The sequence below is a fragment of the Oncorhynchus kisutch genome, linkage group LG11 (assembly GCF_002021735.2).
Source record: "Oncorhynchus kisutch isolate 150728-3 linkage group LG11, Okis_V2, whole genome shotgun sequence".
Taxonomy (NCBI): domain Eukaryota; kingdom Metazoa; phylum Chordata; class Actinopteri; order Salmoniformes; family Salmonidae; genus Oncorhynchus; species Oncorhynchus kisutch.
This window is the reverse complement of record NC_034184.2, coordinates 89,831,477-89,853,809: the sequence shown is the minus strand read 5'-3', so window position 1 is coordinate 89,853,809 and position 22,333 is coordinate 89,831,477. Positions and strand designations below refer to the sequence as shown.

Sequence of the window (22,333 nt, the reverse complement as noted above, 5' to 3'; positions counted from 1 at the left end):
CAGCACAGCAGAGTTCAGCACAGCAGAGTTCAGCACAGCAGAGTTCAGCACAGCAGAGTTCAGCACAGCAGAGTTCAGCACAGCAGAGTTCAGCACAGCAGAGTTCAGCACAGCAGAGTTCAGCACAGCAGAGTTCAGCACAGCAGAGTTCAGCACAGCAGAGTTCAGCACAGCAGAGTTCAGCACAGCAGAGTACAGCCACTGTTGCCAACTATTTTTCAAGGAAAGCAGCAGCTGGTAGCTCCATTTGTCTCTAGATGACGGCATGACGTAATAGTGGTGTCACAATGTTCATTTGCGCTTGAAATCATTTCTGATTATGCATTCCCTCAGTCCAAAGCCAAACCTAATAGAATGTTGGAGGGAAAAAAATAAATAATTAAGCGCTACAGAAAACAACAGGAAGGTAGATAACTTTCTTTAGAAAAGGCTGTTTTACTTTTCTAATAAAAGGGTTGTCTTTTGGAGAGCTGTGGAGTCATTTAACCACAAGGAACCCATTTTTTCTATAAATGAATTTCACTGCAGCAGCAGAGACTAGAGCCACAGACTATCCGTTATATTGGCCAGATACTCCACTGGCCGCTCTAACGATGAAAATAAAAAGCTTCAGAAATGTAATGCAGTCAGGAGGAGGCAAGATCAGGTGGGAGGAGGCAAGATCAGGTGGGAGGAGGCAAGATCAGGTGGGAGGAGGCAAGATCAGGTGGGACCATTCTAGCCAATGAGAGGCACAACTCAGATATGAAGTGGGTTTTTTTGTTTACCAGTACACTGGCAACAACCTAATAATTTACAAAACTTCTATTCGCTCAAATAAGCCACAAGTAGAAAATAAGCCATTACATTTTTGTTAACCAAATTCAACACTCTCACATTGACCTGTATAGAAAACTCCTCTCTTACACGGAACCCAAACCGGCTGCACGCGTGCTCATCATGCATACGTGTATTTTTGTCCCCCCACACCAAATGTGATCACGACACCCAGGTTAAAATATCAAAACAAACCACGTTAATTTGGGAACAGTTCGAAAAACATTTATGGCAATTTAGCTAGTTAGCTTGCCCTTGCTAGCTAATGTGTCCTGGGATATAAACATTGAGTTGTTGTTTGACCTGAAATGCACAAGGTCCTCTACTCTGCCAATTAATCCACACACAAAACAGTCAACCAAATAATTTCTAGTCATCTCTCTTCCTTCCAGGCTTTTTCATCTTTGAACTTATATGGTGATTGGCATCTAAACTTTCGTAGTATTACCTTGACTACCAGCAAAACGTCTTTCAATCACCCACGTGGGTATAACCAATGAGGAGATGGCACGTGGGTACCTGCTTCTATAAACCAATGAGGAGATGGGAGAGGCAGGACTTGCATATATATATATATATAATAACATGATCATTTTAATCAGTATAGATGAAGGGTAGGAGACGGGTTAAAGAAGGATGTTCAAGCCTTGAGACATTTGAGACATGGATTGTGTATGTGTGTCATTCAGAGGATGAATGGGCAAGACAAAATATTGAAGTGCCTTTGAACTGGGTTTGGTAGTAGGTGCCAGGTGCACCGGTTTGTGTCAAGAACGGCAATGCAGCTGGGTTTTTTAATGATCAACAGTTTCCCGTGTGTTTCAAGAATGGTCCACCACCAAAGGACATCCACTCAACTGCGGGCCAGAGGTCAAAACGGGTCATTGATGAAATACGACAAAGGAGTCTGACACATTGTTCAGAGCAACAGACAGGTTGAGGTTAGTCAACTGACAGTTCAGCACAACATTGGTGCCCAAAGACCCATAAAAGAATGCTCAACTTGTCGTACCTTGAAACTAGGCACTGCATCGCAGCGCTTGAGGCGTCACTACAGACCCGCGGTCGATCTCCGGCTGTGTCACAACCGGTGGTGACCGGAGGTCCGATAGGGTGGCGCACAATTGGCCCCGCGTCTGGCTTTGGGGAGGGTTTTGCCGTAGGGGGGTTTCCTTGGCTCATTGTGCTCTAGCGACTCCTTGTGGCGGGTCGTGCGCCTGCAGGTTGAACCCCGGTTGTCAGTTGAACAGTGTTTCCTCCGACACATTGGTGCGGCTGGCTTCCGGGTTAAGCTGGCGGGTGTTAAGAAGCGCGGTTAAGAGGGTCATGTTTAGGAGGATGCATGACTCGACCTTCGCCTCTTCCGAGCTCGTTGGGGAGTAGCAGCGATAAGACTGTATAAGCCGCTGCAGTAGGGTCAATTCAAGAAGTGATTTGAATTTAAACTTCATAAATGGACTTTTCAGTTTATTGAAAAAATATGGCGCTTTTTTTTCAAATATTTATTTTTTGAATTTCTGTTAACCTTCCTGAAATGACTCTAGGATGAAGATAACTTGTCCTAAGCTGGGTATTTTTCCATGGGGAAGCTTTCAAAAATAAACCGAATCATGAGACTGTGCCGTTCCTAACTAGCATCTCTTGTCACTGGAATTTAACCAAGTCCTGCTCTGCATGGCTTAATATGGGAGGGAAAACACAGTGAATGTGTTTGTGATAACATGTCACCAACATCCTAGTGTAATGAAAAGAACAGCTCTAATCTATAGATGGCCTGTTAGCTTCATCTCAGGGGGAGATGTTTCTACTGAGCCAGAGAGATAGAACCCTGCTGTCTACCATCAAGGGGGAGATGTTTCTACTCAGCCAGAGAGATGGTAGACGGCAGGGTTCTATCAGGGGGAGATGTTTCTACTCAGCCAGAGAGATGGTAGACTGGTAACTAATACACTGGTAGTAGGTCTCCAGTCTGTAATACACTGGTAGTAGGTCTCCAGTCTGTAATACACTGGTAGTAGGTCTCCGGTCTGTAATACACTGGTAGTAGGTCTCCGGTCTGTAATACACTGGTAGTAGGTCTCCGGTCTGTAATACACTGGTAGTAGGTCGCCGGTCTGTAATACACTGGCAGTAGGTCGCCGGTCTGTAATACACTGGCAGTAGGTCGCCGGTCTGTAATACACTGGCAGTAGGTCGCCGGTCTGTAATACACTGGCAGTAGGTCGCCGGTCTGTAATACACTGGCAGTAGGTCGCCGGTCTGTAATACACTGGCAGTAGGTCGCCGGTCTGTAATACACTGGCAGTAGGTCGCCGGTCTGTAATACACTGGCAGTAGGTCGCCGGTCTGTAATACACTGGCAGTAGGTCGCCGGTCTGTAATACACTGGCAGTAGGTCGCCGGTCTGTAATACACTGGCAGTAGGTCGCCGGTCTGTAATACACTGGCAGTAGGTCGCCGGTCTGTAATACACTGGCAGTAGGTCGCCGGTCTGTAATACACTGGCAGTAGGTCGCCGGTCTGTAATACACTGGCAGTAGGTCGCCGGTCTGTAATACACTGGCAGTAGGTCGCCGGTCTGTAATACACTGGCAGTAGGTCGCCGGTCTGTAATACACTGGCAGTAGGTCGCCGGTCTGTAATACACTGGCAGTAGGTCGCCGGTCTGTAATACACTGGCAGTAGGTCGCCGGTCTGTAATACACTGGCAGTAGGTCGCCGGTCTGTAATACACTGGCAGTAGGTCGCCGGTCTGTAATACACTGGCAGTAGGTCTCCAGTTTTTTCAATGATGTCATCTGTATGTAAAGTCTTCATCGCTAAACTCTGGCATCACTACTGGCACTCCCAACAGAGGCCTGGTTTTATTGGTTAGCGTCAACTCTCTCTCTGTCTCTGTCTCTCTCTGGTCTGTTTGTTGATGTGTGTTTGTGTGTTGCAGGCTGCCTTATTGGAGAATGGAAACAGAGTGTTCTGGAGTTGTGACAAACATGTTAACTTTGATAATCAGAATAGATGTGTGTTGTCTTGGCTCTGGAGGAGAGGAGAGATGTGTTGTCTTGGCTCTGGGGGAGAGGAGGGTAGAGAGGGAAGGAGAGATGTTTTATTGGTTCTGGAGGAGGGGAGGGAGGGTAGAGATGTTTTCTTGGTTCTGAAGGAGAGTAGAGAGGGAAGGAGAGATGTTTTCTTGGTTCTGGAGGAGGGGAGGGAGGGGAGAGATGTTTTCTTGGTTCTGAAGGAGAGGAGAGTAGAGATGTTTTCTTGGTTCTGAAGGAGAGTAGAGAGGGAAGGAGAGATGTTTTCTTGGTTCTGGAGGAGGGGAGGGAGGGGAGAGATGTGTGTTGTCTTGGCTCTGGGGGAGGGAGAGGATAGATTTTGTCTTGGTTCTAAAGGAGAGGAGAGTAGAGAGGGAAGGAGAGATGTTTTCTTGGTTCCTGAGGAGGGGAGGAGAGATGTTTTCTTGTGGCTCCTTCTGAGAATAATTATGTAAACATGATGTCATGGTGTTCAGAGCTGGTGGGGGATGCAGTTAAAGAGAACTAACTTGTTCTTTCTTTGTAGCTCTCTCAATCTCTCATCTCTCTGCCTTTTGTCTTGCTTTCTCTCTCTCTCTGTCTCTCTCTCTCTCTGCCTCTCTCTCTGCCTCTCTCTCTGCCTTTTGTCTTGCTTTCTCTCTCTCTGCCTCTCTCTCTGCCTTTTGTCTTGCTTTCTCTCTCTCTGTCTCTCTCTCTCTCTCTCTGCCTCTCTCTCTCTGCCTTTTGTCTTGCTTTCTCTCTCTGCCTCTCTCTCTCTGCCTCTCTCTCTCTCTGCCTTTTGTCTTGCTCTCTCTCTCTCTCTCTCTCTCTCTCTCTCTCTCTCTCTCTGCCTGTCTCTCTCTCTCTCTCTCTCTGCCTCTCTCTCTGCCTTTTGTCTTGCTTTCTCTCTCTCTCTCTCTGCCTCTCTCTCTGCCTTTTGTCTTGCTTTCTCTCTCTCTCTCTCTCTGCCTCTCTCTCTCTGCCTTTTGTCTTGCTTTCCCTCTCTCTCTCTCTCTCTGCCTCTCTCTCTCTGCCTTTTGTCTTGCTTTCTCTCTCTGCCTCTCTCTCTCTGCCTCTCTCTCTCTCTCTGCCTTTTGTCTTGCTTTCTCTCTCTCTCTCTCTGTCTCTCTCTCTGTGCCTCTCTGTGCCTCTCTCTCTCTCTCTGTGCCTCTCTCTCTCTCTCTCTCTCTGTGCCTCTCTGTCTCTGTGTGTGTGTCTGCCTCTCTGTCTGCCTCTCCACTGTTCTGCTCTGATGAGAGGAGTGGGGAAATACCCTGAGAGACAGATAAAGAAATGTTTATTTAATGAGTGATGTAAGAGAGCTGAAAGAATGTGTGTGTGTGTTGGTCACCGTGCGCATGCGTGCGCCCATGCATTTGTGTATGTGAGTGTGAGGGACGTGTGTGTGAAACCTTTTTATTCCCCTTCGATCAATCCAATGTGAATCTATTCACTTTTTACTTTACTTTCTCAGTCCTATTAGAGGCTCTCATGTCCCGTAACAAAACCACTTTCTTCAAATGACAACTCATTCCAAGTGGTGATGTCATCCCTGGCTGTCGGAGTGCAGCGCGGAAGGAAGCAGCGTACGTCAGTGTGTGAGGTAGTGGTGGTCGTGAGTAGCCAGAGTTCTAACCACACCCCTAATGATTCCATTACGTTCTCCAGCTCTCCTTCCAGGAAGTGAAGCCCACGCTGATACAGATTAGCGTCACATCTGGGCGATTCCACACCAGCTGGAGATGGAAATATTTTTGGTATCTCAGATTGTTCTGGCAGTTCTCTCACAAACTTAATTGGGAGTAAAGGATGTTTGAAATGCCTTTTTACATTTGTATCACAAACCATTTAAATCCTGATGAAAGTGTCCATTATAGACCCTTCTAGACTTCTAGATATGGACTGTACTATGCTTCCTGTCAGACCCTATGATCTGGTGACTATATATAAATAATGCAGATAACATCAGTGTCATTATACCTCATGATCTGGTAACTATATACAGTGGGGCAAAAAAGTATTTAGTCAGCCACCAATTGTGCAAGTTCTCCCACTTAAAAGATGACAGAGGCCTGTAATTTTCATCATAGGTACACTTCAACTATGACAGACAAAATGAGAAGAAAAAAATCCAGAAAATCACATTTATTTGCAAATGATGGTGCATTAGTAAGAATGTTTTATGAATTTATTTGCAAATTATGGTGGAAAATAAGTATAAGGTAAATATAGTATAATATGTATGGAATGTACTATATATATCTGTACTATATATATGGACTGTACTATATATCTGTACTATATATATGGACTGTACTATATATATGGACTGTACTATATATCTGTACTATATATATGGACTGTACTATATATGGACTGTACTATATATATGGACTGTACTATATATATGGACTGTACTATATATATGGACTATATATATGGACTATATATATATGGACTGTACTATATATATGGACTATATATATGGACTATATATATGGACTACTATATATATGGACTGTACTATATATCTGTACTATATATCTGTACTATATATATGGACTGTACTATATATCTGTACTATATATCTGTACTATATATATGGACTATATATATGGACTGTACTATATATATGGACTGTACTATATATCTGTACTATATATCTGTACTGTATGTGTATATATATATATATATATATATATATATATATATATATATATATATATATGTATGTATATGGAGGAGGGGGGGGGGGGGGTCATGTCTGGTAAGGAGGAGGGGGGGGGGGGTCATGTCTGGTAAGGAGGAGGGGGGGGGTCATGTCTGGTAAGGAGGAGGGGGGTCATGTCTGGTAAGGAGGAGGGGGGGGGGGTCATGTCTGGTAAGGAGGAGGGGGGGGGGGGGGGGTCATGTCTGGTAAGGAGGAGGGGGGGTCATGTCTGGTAAGGAGGAGGGGGGGGGGTCATGTCTGGTAAGGAGGAGGGGGGGGGGGGGGGGGGGTCATGTCTGGTAAGGAGGAGAAGGGGGGGTTCATGTCTGGTAAGGAGGAGAAGGGGGGGTTCATGTCTGGTAAGGAGGAGAAGGGGGGGGTCATGTCTGGTAAGGAGGAGGAGGGGGGGGGGGGTCATGTCTGGTAAGGAGGAGGGGGGGGGGGGTCATGTCTGGTAAGGAGGAGGAGGGGGGGGGGTCATGTCTGGTAAGGAGGAGAAGGGGGGGGTCATGTCTGGTAAGGAGGAGGAGGGGGGGGGGGGTCATGTCTGGTAAGGAGGAGAAGGGGGGGTTCATGTCTGGTAAGGAGGAGAAGGGGGGGTTCATGTCTGGTAAGGAGGAGAAGGGGGGGGTCATGTCTGGTAAGGAGGAGGAGGGGGGGGGGGGGGTCATGTCTGGTAAGGAGGAGGGGGGGGGGTCATGTCTGGTAAGGAGGGGGGGGGGGGGTCATGTCTGGTAAGGAGGAGAAGGGGGGGGGTCATGTCTGGTAAGGAGGAGGAGGGGGGGGGGTCATGTCTGGTAAGGAGGAGGGGGGGGGGGGTCATGTCTGGTAAGGAGGATGGGGGGGGGTCATGCCTGGTAAGGAGGAGGGGGGGGGGGGGTCATGTCTGGTAAGGAGGAGGAGGGGGGGGGGGGTCATGTCTGGTAAGGAGGAGGGGGAGGGGGGGGGGGTCATGTCTGGTAAGGAGGAGGGAGGGGGGGGGAGTCATGTCTGGTAAGGAGGAGGGGGGGGGGGGTCATGTCTGGTAAGGAGGAGGGGGGGGGGGGGGGGGTCATGTCTGGTAAGGAGGAGGGGAGGGGGGGGGGGGGGGTCATGTCTGGTAAGGAGGAGGAGGGGGGGGGGTCATGTCTGGTAAGGAGGTGGGGGGGGGGGGGGGTCATGTCTGGTAAGGAGGGGGGGGGGGGGGTCAGTCTGGTAGGAGGAGGGGGGGGGGGGTCATGTCTGGTAAGGAGGAGGGGAGGGGGGGGGTCATGTCTGGTAAGGAGGAGGGGAGGGGGGGGGGTCATGTCTGGTAAGGAGGAGGGAGGGGGGGAGTCATGTCTGGTAAGGAGGAGGGGGGGGGGGTCATGTCTGGTAAGGAGGAGGGGGGGGGGGGTCATGTCTGGTAGGGAGGAGGGGGGGGGGGTCATGTCTGGTAAGGAGGAGGGGGGGGGGGGTCATGTCTGGTAAGGAGGAGGGGGGGGGGGTCATGTCTGGTAGGGATGGATGTGCCTGACGACTAGTAACACAGTGTAGAGCTGAAGAACATCGATAGAGGACATGAGATGAGCATCCTATTGATAAAGACCCTTGTATTGTAATGTGGTCCATGTACTTTACACCTGTGGGTTTGTCCTTTTCTCTCAGGGTGAAGACTTTACCCGACCGGAGGAGTTGAGCTCGGAGCCGACCGGAGGAGTTGAGCTCGGAGCCGACCGGAGGAGTTGAGCTCGGAGCCGACCAGACCGGAGGAGTTGAGCTCGAAATTCAACAAGATCACTTCCGGATGATGACAGTAAACATGGGTGAGTAGCATGACAACAACATGTCCTACAACACACACACACACACACACACACAACACACAACACACACTCAGCCTGTTTCCCATGTTATCCCATGCAGCATCACACGCACTCAACACAAACACGTCTGTGCTTCACGGTTGGGATGGTGTTCTTCGGCTTGCAAGCCTCCCCCTTTTTCATAAACATAATGATGGTCATTATGGCCAAACAGTTTCATCAGACCAGAGGACATTTCTCCAAAAAGTACAATCTTTGTCCCCATGTGCAGTTGCAAACCGTAGTCTGGCTTTTTTATGGTGGTTTTGGAGCAGTGGCTTCTTCCTTGCTGAGCGGCCTTTCAGGTTATGTCGATATAGGACTCGTTTTACTGTGGATATAGATACTTTTGTACCTGAGTTTGAAGGTAGGCCTTGAAATACATCCACAGGTACACCTCCAATTGACTCAAATGATGTCAATTAGCCTGTCAGAAGCTTCTAAAGCCATGACATAATTTTCTGGAATTTTCCAAGCTGTTTAAAGGCACAGTCAACTTAGTGTATGTAAACTTCTGACCCACTGGAATTGTGATACAGTGAAATAATCTGTCTGTAAACAATTGTTGGGAAAAATGACTTGTGTCTTGCACAAAGTAGATGTCCTAACTGACTTAACCAAAACCATAGTTTGTTAACAAGACACTTGTGGACTGGTTGAAAAACAAGTTTTAATGACTCCAACCTAAGTGTATGTAAACTTCTGACTTCAACTGTATGTATGTAGGACATCTCTATAACATGTCTGTCTGTCTATTTGTTCCCTAATTGATGTGACTCTGTAGTAGAGCGTTGTTTGTAACATTTCTCTGTCTCTCTGTGTTCCTCTAGATGACGAGGAGGCGCTGAACTCCATCATGAAGGACCTGGCAGCTCTGGGTCGCTGCTACGCCCAGCAACACGACAGCAGCAGCCACAAACCCAAGCCAAGGACCTTGCTGTACAAACAGGTGCATATCTTACGACCCTGCCTTAGGCCCTACCCTAGACCCTGCCTTAGGCCCTACCCTAGACCCTGCCTTAGGCCCTACCCTAGACCCTGCCTTAGGCCCTACCCTAGACCCTGCCTTAGGCCCTACCCTAGACCCTGCCTTAGGCCCTACCCTAGACCCTGCCTTAGGCCCTACCCTAGACCCTGCCTTAGGCCCTACCCTAGACCCTGCCCTAGACCCTGCCTTAGGCCCTACCCTAGACCCTGCCCTAGACCCTGCCCTTAGGCCCTACCCTAGACCCTGCCTTAGGCCCTACCCTAGACCCTGCCTTAGGCCCTACCCTAGACCCTGCCTTAGGCCCTACCCTAGACCCTGCCTTAGGCGCTACCCTAGACCCTGCCTTAGGCCCTACCCTAGACCCTGCCTTAGGCCCTACCCTAGACCCTGCCTTAGGCCCTACCTAGACCCTGCCTTAGGCCCTACCCTAGACCCTGCCTTAGGCCCTACCCTAGACCCTGCCCTAGACCCTGCCTTAGGCCCTACCCTAGACCCTGCCCTAGACCCTGCCTTAGGCCCTACCCTAGACCCTGCCTTAGGCCCTACCTAGACCCTGCCTTAGGCCCTACCCTAGACCCTGCCTTAGGCCCTACCCTAGACCCTGCCTTAGGCCCTACCCTAGACCCTGCCTTAGGCCCTACCCTAGACCCTGCCCTAGACCCTGCCTTAGGCCCTGCCCTAGGCCCTACCCTAGACCCTGCCTTAGGCCCTACCCTAGACCCTGCCTTAGGCCCTACCCTAGACCCTGCCTTAGGCCCTACCCTAGACCCCTGCCTTAGGCCCTACCCTAGACCCTGCCTTAGGCCCTACCCTAGACCCTGCCTTAGGCCCTACCCTAGACCCTGCCTTAGGCCCTACCCTAGACCCTGCCTTAGGCCCTACCCTAGACCCTGCCTTAGGCCCTACCCTAGACCCTGCCTTAGGCCCTACCCTAGACCCTGCCTTAGGCCCTACCCTAGACCCTGCCTTAGGCCCTGCCCTAGACCCTGCCTTAGGCCCTGCCCTAGACCCTGCCTTAGGCCATACCCTAGACCCTGCCCCTACCTTAGGCCCTACCCTGCCCCTACCTTAGGCCCTACCCTAGACCCTGCCTTAGGCCCTACCCTAGACCCTGCCTTAGGCCCTACCCTAGACCCTGCCTTAGGCCTTACCCTAGACCCTGCCTTAGGCCTTACCCTAGACCCTGCCTTAGGCCCTACCCTAGACCCTGCCTTAGGCCCTACCCTAGACCCTGCCTTAGGCCCTACCCTAGACCCTGCCTTAGGCCCCACCCTAGACCCTGCCTTAGGCCCCACCCTAGACCCTGCCTTAGGCCTTACCCTAGACCCTGCCTTAGGCCCTACCCTGGCCCTACCTTAGGCCCTTCCATAGACCCTACCTTAGGCCCTACTCTACGATCCTAGCCTCTATCCTCTACCTTAGCCTCTAACCTAGGCCCTGCTCTAAGACCCTAGCCTCTACCCAACCCCGTCCCCTATCCTAGCCTCTACCCAACCCCGTCCCCTATCCTAGCCTCTGTCCTAGCCTCTATCCTCTAACCAAACCTGTCCCTGCCCTACCCTAGGACCCTACCCACTACCGCTAGCCTAATATCCTAGCACCATAGCCTTTACCATAGCCTCTAACCTAGCCCCTCCCTACACCATATAGCCTTACAGCAACACAACAGCCATACACCCAGTACCCTGCTATACAAACAGGCCTATACCCCTAATATACAGGGCCATACACCCAGGACCCTGATATACAAACAGGCCTATACCCCTAATATACAGGGCCGTACGCCCAGGACTCTGCTATACAAACAGGCCTATACCCCTAATATACAAGGCCGTACGCCCAGGACTCTGCTATACAAACAGGCCTATACTCCTAATATACAGGGCCATACACCCAGGACCCTGATATACAAACAGGCCTATACCCCTAATATACAGGGCCGTACGCCCAGGACTCTGCTATACAAACAGGCCTATACTCCTAATATACAGGGCCATACACCCAGGACCCTGATATACAAACAGGCCTATACCCCTAATATACAGGGCCATACACCCAGGACCCTGATATACAAACAGGCCTATACCCCTAATATACAGGGCCATACACCCAGGACCCTGATATACAAACAGGCCTATACCCCTAATATACAGGGCCATACACCCAGGACCCTGATATACAAACAGGCCTATACCCCTAATATACAGGGCCATACGCCCAGGACCCTGCTATACAATGTTACTAGTGGTAATGGTAGAGTTATTAGAGGCATAAATACTACTAGTGGTGATGGTAGAGATATTAGTGGTAGACATGATACTAGTGGTGATGGTAGTAGAGATATTAGTGGTAGACATGATACTAGTGGTAATGGTAGAGATATTAGAGGTATAAATACTACTAGTGGTAATGGTAGAGATATTAGAGGTATAAATACTACTAGTGGTAATGGTAGAGATATTAGAGGTATAAATGATACTAGTGGTTATGGTAGTAGAGATATTAGAGGTATAAATACTACTAGTGGTAATGGTAGAGATATTAGAGGTAGACATGATACTAGTGGTAATGGTAGAGATATTAGAGGTATAAATACTACTAGTGGTAATGGTAGTAGTAGAGATATTAGAGGTAGACATGATACTAGTGGTAATGGTGGTAGAGATATTAGAGGTAGACATGATACTAGTGGTAATGGTGGTAGAGATATTAGAGGTAGACATGATACTAGTGGTAATGGTAGAGATATTAGAGGTATAAATACTACTAGTGGTAATGGTAGAGATATTAGAGGTATAAATACTACTAGTGGTAATGGTAGAGATATTAGAGGTATAAATACTACTAGTGGTAATGGTAGAGATAATAGAGGTATAAATACTACTAGTGGTAATGGTAGAGATATTAGAGGTATAAATACTACTAGTGGTAATGGTAGAGATATTAGAGGTAGACATGATACTAGTGGTGATGGTAGTAGAGATATTAGAGGTAGACATGATACTAGTGGTAATGGTGGTAGAGATATTAGAGGTATAAATACTACTAGTGGTAATGGTGGTAGAGATATTAGTGGTAGACATGATACTAGTGGTAATGGTGGTAGAGATATTAGAGGTATAAATACTACTAGTGGTAATGGTGGTAGAGATATTAGTGGTAGACATGATACTAGTGGTAATGGTGGTAGAGATATTAGAGGTAGACATGATACTAGTGGTAATGGTAGAGATATTAGAGGTATAAATACTACTAGTGGTAATGGTGGTAGAGATATTAGAGGTATAAATACTACTAGTGGTAATGGTGGTAGAGATATTAGTGGTAGACATGATACTAGTGGTAATGGTGGTAGAGATATAAATACTACTAGTGGTAATGGTAGAGATATTAGTGGTATAAATACTACTAGTGGTGATGGTAGAGATATTAGTGGTAGACATGATACTAGTGGTGAGCCTCTCACGAACACAGACATATTGATCTCCTAGCAATCCCCCAGTAGCAGTTTAAAAAAATATATGGAAGTATACAGTATATGAAGACTGTTTAGTGCCAAAAATACATCAGATGGAAATACCAAATGTTTCCTGGTCTTTCTGATTTCTTTCAGATATTGGACAGGCACTTCAGAACTAACTTCCTTTTTAAAGGGTCTTAAAATTCAAGATCAAATAGAAAAATGATCCTTGGTATGACCTTAAAACAATTCCATATCCCCCCCTTCGTGGCTTAGACTGTTTAGTGCCAAAAATAAGGGGTTAAATATACATGCTTTTTTATCTACCACATGTTTCCTATATATCCTATATATCCTATATATCCCCGGCTGAGACTGTTATTGGTTAATAGGCTTTCTTTGTAAAGTAGTAATCAACTGTGAACAACAGAAGGTCAGTAATAATATCATCATAGTTAATAACATCCATTTGGTTCAATAACTCACCTCGGTGTGCCCTTGAGCAAGGCACTAACCCCTCAGTATTTCAGGGCTGCTGTGCAGCTCTGTTCCCAGCCTGGTGCCTGTCCGGTTGGGTATTGTGACAGGAAAAAAAATGAACAGTATCCGTGCAAACGGACAAATAAATGGAGTATTATATTACTCCCACTTTATGTCTCTGTCCCGGGATAATCAACCCAGACACCATCACTTTTCTTTCACTTGATCTTCCCAACCTTTATAATCCTCTCTGTTGCCATTTTTCCTTTCAACAGGATTTAAGAGTCAAGCTGGAGCATGAGAGAGAGAAACGGTGAGTTGCAACTTCCACTGTTTTTCTACTTCTCTTTCCAGGGAGGGGGAGAAGGGGGTGTTGTGTTATATCATGACTGAGTTCTCATGTCCAGGGGAAAGTAGAGCCTCACGACAGTGTTGCTTCCTACCCCATAGAGCCTCACGACAGTGTTGCTTCCTACCCCATAGAGCCTCACGACCGTGTTGATTCCTACCCCATAGAGCCTCACGACAGTGTTGCTTCCTACCCCATAGAGCCTCACGGCAGTGTTGCTTCCTGCCCCATAGAGCCTCACGACAGTGTTGCTTCCTGCCCCATAGAGCCTCACGGCAGTGTTGCTTCCTGCCCATAGAGCCTCACGACAGTGTTGCTACCTACCCCATAGAGCCTCACGACAGTGTTGCTTCCTACCCCATAGAGCCTCACGGCAGTGTTGCTTCCTACCCCATAGAGCCTCAGGACAGTGTTGCTACCTACCCCATAGAGCCTCAGGGCAGTGTTGCTACCTACCCCATAGAGCCTCAGGGCAGTGTTGCTACCTACCCCATAGAGCCTCAGGACAGTGTTGCTACCTACCCCATAGAGCCTCAGGGCAGTGTTGCTTCCTACCCCATAGAGCCTCACGGCAGCATTGCTTCCTACCCTGCTAATGGTAGGACATTGTTATACGGTAATTGTGGCAGTCCTAATGGTAGGACATTGTTATACGGTAATTGTGGCAGTCCTAATGGTAGGACATTGTTATACGGTAATTGTGGCAGTCCTAATGGTAGGACATTGTTATATGGTAATTGTGGCAGTCCTAATGGTAGGACATTGTTATACGGTAATTGTGGCAGTCCTAATGGTAGGACATTGTTATACGGTAATTGTGGCGGTCCTAATGGTAGGACATTGTTATACGGTAATTGTGGCGGAACAAGTGACGTGAAGCAGTAGACAAACAAACACTGCCTCTCACCTGTAGCAGTATGTTACCATCACAACATCAGAGATGACTGACTAAAGAGTGTGGAGTTGGAAACAGAACGTAAACCCTCTGACAGATCCTCTCTGTGCCGGGGTCTCTGTGCCGGGGTCTCTGTGCCGGGGTCTCTGTGCCGGGGTCTCTGTCTGAACCTTCAGGATGATCTCTATCCTCTGTTCCGCAGCATCATCCCGTTCCAGCGACCTCTGAAAATCAAGGAGCTGCTCCAGAAGGTCACAGAGGCCTTTGGACAACAGATGGACGTCTTCTACACAGACAAAGAGGTAGACAAGATAACACAACACAATATCACATCACACCACATGACGTAATGGTGTCACACTACAGCATGACGTAATGGTGTCACACCACAGCATGACGTAATGGTGTCACACCACAGCATGGCGTAATGGTGTCACACCACAGCATGGCGTAATGGTGTCACACCACAGCATGGCGTAATGGTGTCACACCACAGCATGGCGTCACACCACAGCATGACGTAATGGTGTCACACCACAGCATGGCGTAATGGTGTCACACCACAGCATGGCGTAATGGTGTCACACCACAGCATGGCGTAATGGTGTCACACCACAGCATGGCGTAATGGCGTCACACCACAGCATGGCGTCACACCACAGCATGACGTAATGGTGTCACACCACAGCATGACGTAATGGTGTCACACCACAGCATGACGTAATGGTGTCACACCACAGCATGACGTAATGGTGTCACACCACAGCATGACGTAATGGTGTCACACCACAGCATGACGTAATGGTGTCACACCACAGCATGACGTAATGGTGTCACACCACAGCATGACGTAATGGTGTCACACCACAGCATGACGTAATGGTGTCACACCACAGCATGACGTAATGGTGTCACACCACAGCATGACGTAATGGTGTCACACCACAGCATGACGTAATGGTGTCACACCACAGCATGACGTAATGGTGTCACACCACAGCATGGTGTCACACCACAGCATGACGTAATGGTGTCACGCCACAGCATGACGTAATGGTGTCACGCCACAGCATGACGTAATGGTGTCACGCCACAGCATGACGTAATGGTGTCACGCCACAGCATGGCGTAATGGTGTCACGCCACAGCATGGCGTAATGGTGTCACGCCACAGCATGGCGTAATGGTGTCACGCCACAGCATGGCGTAATGGTGTCACGCCACAGCATGGCGTAATGGTGTCACGCCACACCACGGCATGACAAGATGATGAAAGCACCTTGTTTCAGAATTACTAAGGACTTTGTCTCTGACTTAATAACGGTTGGTGTCTTGTCTCTGACGTGATCGTGGTTGGTGTCTTGTCTCTGACTTAATAACGGTTGGTGGATCTGGATAAGACTATAATGTTATATAAATGTCTCCCTGCAGCGTCTGGTTCCTCTAAAGAGCCAGGAGGATCTAGACAGAGCGGTGCTCAACGTGGGCTCTAGCAGCCTGCTCAGACTACTGCTGAAAACTCCCAAGAACAACCACGTAAGTCTACACATTCACACACACGCCTTAGAAGACATTGTCCAAGCATATAGTATACATGCAACAAATACGAAGCCTCTACAGACGTTATGTATAAAAAAATACGCAAGCTGTGCCACCAGAGACTCTGGGTTCGCGCCCAGGCTCTGTCGTAACCGGCCGCAACCGGGAGGTCCATGGGGCGACACACAATTGGCCTAGTGTCGTCCGCGTAAGGGAGAACTTGACCGGTAGGGAAATCCTTGTCTCATCGCGACTCCTGTGGCGGGCCGGGCGCAGTGCACACTAACCAAGGTTGCCAGGTGCACTGTGTTTCCTCCGACACATTGGTGCGGCTGGCTTCCGGGTTGGATGCGTGCTGTATTAAGAAGCAGTGCGGCTTGGTTGGGTTGTGTATCGGAGGATGCATGACTTTCAACCTTCGTCTCTCCCGAGACCCGTACGGGAGTTGTAGCGATGAGACAAGATAGTAGCTACTAACAATTGGATACCACGAAATTGGGGAGAAAACGGTGTAAAATGCAACATTTAAAAAAAAACAAAAAAACACCCCTCTTCTCTCCACTGTTTTACCTCCATGATTTGTGTTATAATTTGGTGTGAGAAATGCTCTGATGCGTATTATTGTGATTACATGGACAGAGCAGTGGTCACCGACCTGAGTCAAGGTCACTCAGTCAAAATGCAAGACGAGATCTACCGCTCAGATTGTTTTTTAACATGACTTAAGAAACGTACGCCTTTGCAACTTTAACCAATTAAAAACAGTTCTGTAGCAATGAGGTTTGTGCAGTAAACTATAGGCCCAATACATTATCACTGCATATTGGCTTTGCTTGAATCACCCTGCCAAACATTGTTGTTCATACCATTTAAAAAATATTTCAAAATTTGAGGTGGACTATATGATCACACCGGTAATAGATTGTGTAAGTTGTTGTATTACTGGTGAGGCACAGCTGAGTGAGCAGACATTAACATAATGTACTTTTTATTATACTGGGTTGCATCTGAGGGTCAGGCTCCGCAGAGGGAGAGAGCAGCAGACTGAGGGTCAGTCTCAGCAGAGGGAGAGAGCAGCAGACTGAGGGTCAGTCTCAGCAGAGGGAGAGAGCAGCAGACTGAGGGTCAGTCTCAGCAGAGGGAGAGAGCAGCAGACTGAGGGTCAGTCTCAGCAGAGGGAGAGAGCAGCAGACTGAGGGTCAGTCTCAGCAGAGGGAGAGAGCAGCAGACTGAGGGTCAGTCTCAGCAGAGGGAGAGAGCAGCAGACTGAGGGTCAGTCTCAGCAGAGGGAGAGAGCAGCAGACTGAGGGTCAGTCTCAGCAGAGGGAGAGAGCAGCAGACTGAGGGTCAGTCTCAGCAGAGGGAGAGAGCAGCAGACTGAGGGTCAGTCTCAGCAGAGGGAGAGAGCGGCTGAGGGTCAGTCTCAGCAGAGGGAGAGAGCAGCAGACTGAGGGTCAGTCTCAGCAGAGGGAGAGAGCAGCAGACTGAGGGTCAGTCTCAGCAGAGGGAGAGAGCAGCAGACTGAGGGTCAGTCTCAGCAGAGGGAGAGAGCAGCAGACTGAGGGTCAGTCTCAGCAGAGGGAGAGAGCAGCAGACTGAGGGTCAGTCTCGCAGAGGGAGAGAGCAGCAGACTGAGGGTCAGTCTCAGCAGAGGGAGAGAGCAGCAGACTGAGGGTCAGTCTCAGCAGAGGGAGAGAGCAGCAGACTGAGGGTCAGTCTCAGCAGAGGGAGAGAGCAGCAGACTGAGGGTCAGTCTCAGCAGAGGGAGAGAGCAGCAGACTGAGGGTCAGTCTCAGCAGAGGGAGAGAGCAGCAGACTGAGGGTCAGTCTCAGCAGAGGGAGAGAGCAGCAGACTGAGGGTCAGTCTCAGCAGAGGGAGAGAGCAGCAGACTGAGGGTCAGTCTCAGCAGAGGGAGAGAGCAGCAGACTGAGGGTCAGTCTCAGCAGAGGGAGAGAGCAGCAGACTGAGGGTCAGTCTCAGCAGAGGGAGAGAGCAGCAGACTGAGGGTCAGTCTCAGCAGAGGGAGAGAGCAGCAGACTGAGGGTCAGTCTCAGCAGAGGGAGAGAGCAGCAGACTGAGGGTCAGTCTCAGCAGAGGGAGAGAGCAGCAGACTGAGGGTCAGTCTCAGCAGAGGGAGAGAGCAGCAGACTGAGGGTCAGTCTCAGCAGAGGGAGAGAGCAGCAGACTGAGGGTCAGTCTCAGCAGAGGGAGAGAGCAGCAGACTGAGGGTCAGTCTCAGCAGAGGGAGAGAGCAGCAGACTGAGGGTCAGTCTCAGCAGAGGGAGAGAGCAGCAGACTGAGGGTCAGTCTCAGCAGAGGGAGAGAGCAGCAGACTGAGGGTCAGTCTCAGCAGAGGGAGAGAGGAGAGCAGCAGACTGAGGGTCAGTCTCAGCAGAGGGAGAGAGCAGCAGACTGAGGGTCAGTCTCAGCAGAGGGAGAGAGCAGCAGACTGAGGGTCAGTCTCAGCAGAGGGAGAGAGCAGCAGACTGAGGGTCAGTCTCAGCAGAGGGAGAGAGCAGCAGACTGAGGGTCAGTCTCAGCAGAGGGAGAGAGCAGCAGACTGAGGGTCAGTCTCAGCAGAGGGAGAGCAGCAGACTGAGGGTCAGTCTCAGCAGAGGGAGAGAGCAGCAGACTGAGGGTCAGTCTCCGCAGAGGGAGAGAGCAGCAGACTGAGGGTCAGTCTCAGCAGAGGGAGAGAGCAGCAGACTGAGGGTCAGTCTCAGCAGAGGGAGAGAGCAGCAGACTGAGGGTCAGGCTCCGCAGAGGGAGAGAGCAGCAGACTGAGGGTCAGCTCCGCAGAGGGAGAGAGCAGCAGACTGAGGGTCAGTCTCCGCAGAGGAGAGAGCAGCAGACTGGGAGGGGGTCAGTCTCCGCAGAGGGAGATGAGCAGCAAGACTGAGGGTCAGTCTCAGCAGAGGGAGGAGAGCATGCAGACTGAGGGTCAGCTCCTAAGGGAGAGAGCAGCAGACTAGGTGTCAGCTCGCGAGAGAGAGCAGCAGACTGAGGGTTCAGTCTCAGCAGAGGGAGAGAGCAGCAGACTGAGGGTCAGTCTCAGCAGAGGAGAGAGCAGCAGACTGAGGGTCAGTCTCAGCAGAGGGAGAGAGCAGCAGACTGAGGGTTCAGTCTCAGCAGAGGGAGAGAGCAGCAGACTGAGGGTCAGTCTCAGCAGAGGGAGAGAGCAGCAGACTGAGGGTCAGTCTCAGCAGAGGGAGAGAGCAGCAGACTGAGGGTCAGTCTCAGCAGAGGGAGAGAGCAGCAGACTGAGGGTCAGTCTCAGCAGAGGGAGAGAGCAGCAGACTGAGGGTCAGTCTCAGCAGAGGGAGAGAGCAGCAGACTGAGGGTCAGTCTCAGCAGAGGGAGAGAGCAGCAGACTGAGGGTCAGTCTCAGCAGAGGGAGAGAGCAGCAGACTGAGGGTCAGTCTCAGCAGAGGAGAGAGCAGCAGACTGAGGGTCAGTCTCAGCAGAGGGAGAGAGCAGCAGACTGAGGGTCAGTCTCAGCAGAGGGAGAGAGCAGCAGACTGAGGGTCAGTCTCAGCAGAGGGAGAGAGCAGCAGACTGAGGGTCAGTCCTCAGCAGAGGGAGAGAGCAGCAGACTGAGGGTCAGTCTCAGCAGAGGGAGAGAGCAGCAGACTGAGGGTCAGTCTCAGCAGAGGGAGAGAGCAGCAGACTGAGGGTCAGTCTCAGCAGAGGGAGAGAGCAGCAGACTGAGGGTCAGTCTCAGCAGAGGGAGAGAGCAGCAGACTGAGGGTCAGTCTCAGCAGAGGGAGAGAGCAGCAGACTGAGGGTCAGTCTCAGCAGAGGGAGAGAGCAGCAGACTGAGGGTCAGTCTCAGCAGAGGGAGAGAGCAGCAGACTGAGGGTCAGTCTCAGCAGAGGGAGAGAGCAGCAGACTGAGGGTCAGTCTCAGCAGAGGGAGAGAGCAGCAGACTGAGGGTCAGTCTCAGCAGAGGGAGAGAGCAGCAGACTGAGGGTCAGTCTCAGCAGAGGGAGAGAGCAGCAGACTGAGGGTCAGTCTCAGCAGAGGGAGAGAGCAGCAGACTGAGGGTCAGTCTCAGCAGAGGGGAGAGAGCAGCAGACTGAGGGTCAGTCTCAGCAGAGGGAGAGAGCAGCAGACTGAGGGTCAGTCTCAGCAGAGGGAGAGAGCAGCAGACTGAGGGTCAGTCTCAGCAGAGGGAGAGAGCAGCAGACTGAGGGTCAGTCTCAGCAGAGGGAGAGAGCAGCAGACTGAGGGTCAGTCTCAGCAGAGGGAGAGAGCAGCAGACTGAGGGTCAGTCTCAGCAGAGGGAGAGAGCAGCAGACTGAGGTCAGTCTCAGCAGAGGGAGAGAGCAGCAGACTGAGGGTCAGTCTCAGCAGAGGGAGAGAGCAGCAGACTGAGGGTCAGTCTCAGCAGAGGGAGAGAGCAGCAGACTGAGGGTCAGTCTCAGCAGAGGGAGGAGGTAGCAGCGAGGGAGGAGCAGGACTGAGGGTCAGTCTCAGCAGAGGGAGAGAGCAGCAGACTGAGGGTCAGTCTCAGCAGAGGGAGAGAGCAGCAGACTGAGGGTCAGTCTCAGCAGAGGGAGAGAGCAGCAGACTGAGGGTCAGTCTCAGCAGAGGGAGAGAGCAGCAGACTGAGGGTCAGTCTCAGCAGAGGGAGAGAGCAGCAGACTGAGGGTCAGTCTCAGCAGAGGGAGAGAGCAGCAGACTGAGGGTCAGTCTCAGCAGAGGGAGAGAGCAGCAGACTGAGGGTCAGTCTCAGCAGAGGGAGAGAGCAGCAGACTGAGGGTCAGTCTCAGCAGAGGGAGAGAGCAGCAGACTGAGGGTCAGTCTCAGCAGAGGGAGAGAGCAGCAGACTGGGGGTCAGTCTCAGCAGAGGGAGAGGCAGCAGACTGGGGTCAGTCTCAGCAGAGGGAGAGAGCAGCAGACTGGGGGTCAGTCTCAGCAGAGGGAGAGAGCAGCAGACTGGGGGTCAGTCTCAGCAGAGGGAGAGAGCAGCAGACTGGGGGTCAGTCTCAGCAGAGGGAGAGGCAGGACTGGGGGTCAGTCTCAGCAGAGGAGAGAGCAGCAGACTGGGGGTCAGTCTCAGCAGAGGGAAGAGAGCAGCAGACTGGGGGTCAGTCTCAGCAGAGGGAGAGAGCAGCAGACTGGGGGTCAGTCTCAGCAGAGGGAGAGAGCAGCAGACTGGGGGTCAGTCTCAGCAGAGGGGAGAGAGCAGCAGACTGGGGGTCAGTCTCAGCAGAGGGAGAGAGCAGCAGACTGGGGGTCAGTCTCAGCAGAGGGAGAGAGCAGCAGACTGAGGGTCAGTCTCAGCAGAGGGAGAGAGCAGCAGACTGAGGGTCAGTCTCAGCAGAGGGAGAGAGCAGCAGACTGAGGGTCAGTCTCAGCAGAGGGAGAGAGCAGCAGACTGAGGGTCAGTCTCAGCAGAGGGAGAGAGCAGCAGACTGAGGGTCAGTCTCAGCAGAGGGAGAGAGAGCAGCAGACTGAGGGTCAGTCTCAGCAGAGGGAGAGAGCAGCAGACTGAGGGTCAGTCTCAGCAGAGGGAGAGAGCAGCAGACTGAGGGTCAGTCTCAGCAGAGGGAGAGAGCAGCAGACTGAGGGTCCGTCTCAGCAGAGGGAGAGAGCAGCAGACTGAGGGTCAGTCTCAGCAGAGGGAGAGAGCAGCAGACTGAGGGTCAGTCTCAGCAGAGGGAGAGAGCAGCAGACTGAGGGTCAGTCTCAGCAGAGGGAGAGAGCAGCAGACTGAGGGTCAGTCTCAGCAGAGGGAGAGAGCAGCAGACTGAGGGTCAGTCTCAGCAGAGGGAGAGAGCAGCAGACTGAGGGTCAGTCTCAGCAGAGGAGGAGAGCAGCAGACTGAGGGTCAGTCTCAGCAGAGGGAGAGAGAGCAGCAGACTGAGGGTCAGTCTCAGCAGAGGGAGAGAGCAGCAGACTGAGGGTCAGTCTCAGCAGAGGGAGAGAGCAGCAGACTGAGGGTCAGTCTCAGCAGAGGGAGAGAGCAGCAGACTGAGGGTCAGTCTCAGCAGAGGGAGAGAGCAGCAGACTGAGGGTCAGTCTCAGCAGAGGGAGAGAGCAGCAGACTGAGGGTCAGTCTCAGCAGAGGGAGAGAGCAGCAGACTGAGGGTCAGTCTCAGCAGAGGGAGAGAGCAGCAGACTGAGGGTCAGTCTCAGCAGAGGGAGAGAGCAGCAGACTGAGGGTCAGTCTCAGCAGAGGGAGAGAGCAGCAGACTGAGGGTCAGTCTCAGCAGAGGGAGAGAGCAGCAGACTGAGGGTCAGTCTCCGCAGAGG

General features: G+C 50.9%; 1 protein-coding gene across 1 annotated transcript in view; it reads left to right on the top strand.

Moving 5' to 3' along the window:
- The window catches only part of map3k22 (mitogen-activated protein kinase kinase kinase 22), a 68,569-nt gene that overhangs the window by 5,121 nt on the left and 41,115 nt on the right, over positions 1 to 22,333 (top strand). The window contains exons 3-7 of the mRNA XM_031836463.1: positions 8,167 to 8,324; positions 9,194 to 9,312; positions 13,567 to 13,604; positions 14,738 to 14,837; positions 15,967 to 16,071. Of these exons, the coding sequence (XP_031692323.1) occupies positions 8,306 to 8,324; positions 9,194 to 9,312; positions 13,567 to 13,604; positions 14,738 to 14,837; positions 15,967 to 16,071 (381 nt within the window). The 5' untranslated portion in view covers positions 8,167 to 8,305. The remainder of the gene's footprint in view (positions 1 to 8,166; positions 8,325 to 9,193; positions 9,313 to 13,566; positions 13,605 to 14,737; positions 14,838 to 15,966; positions 16,072 to 22,333) is intronic.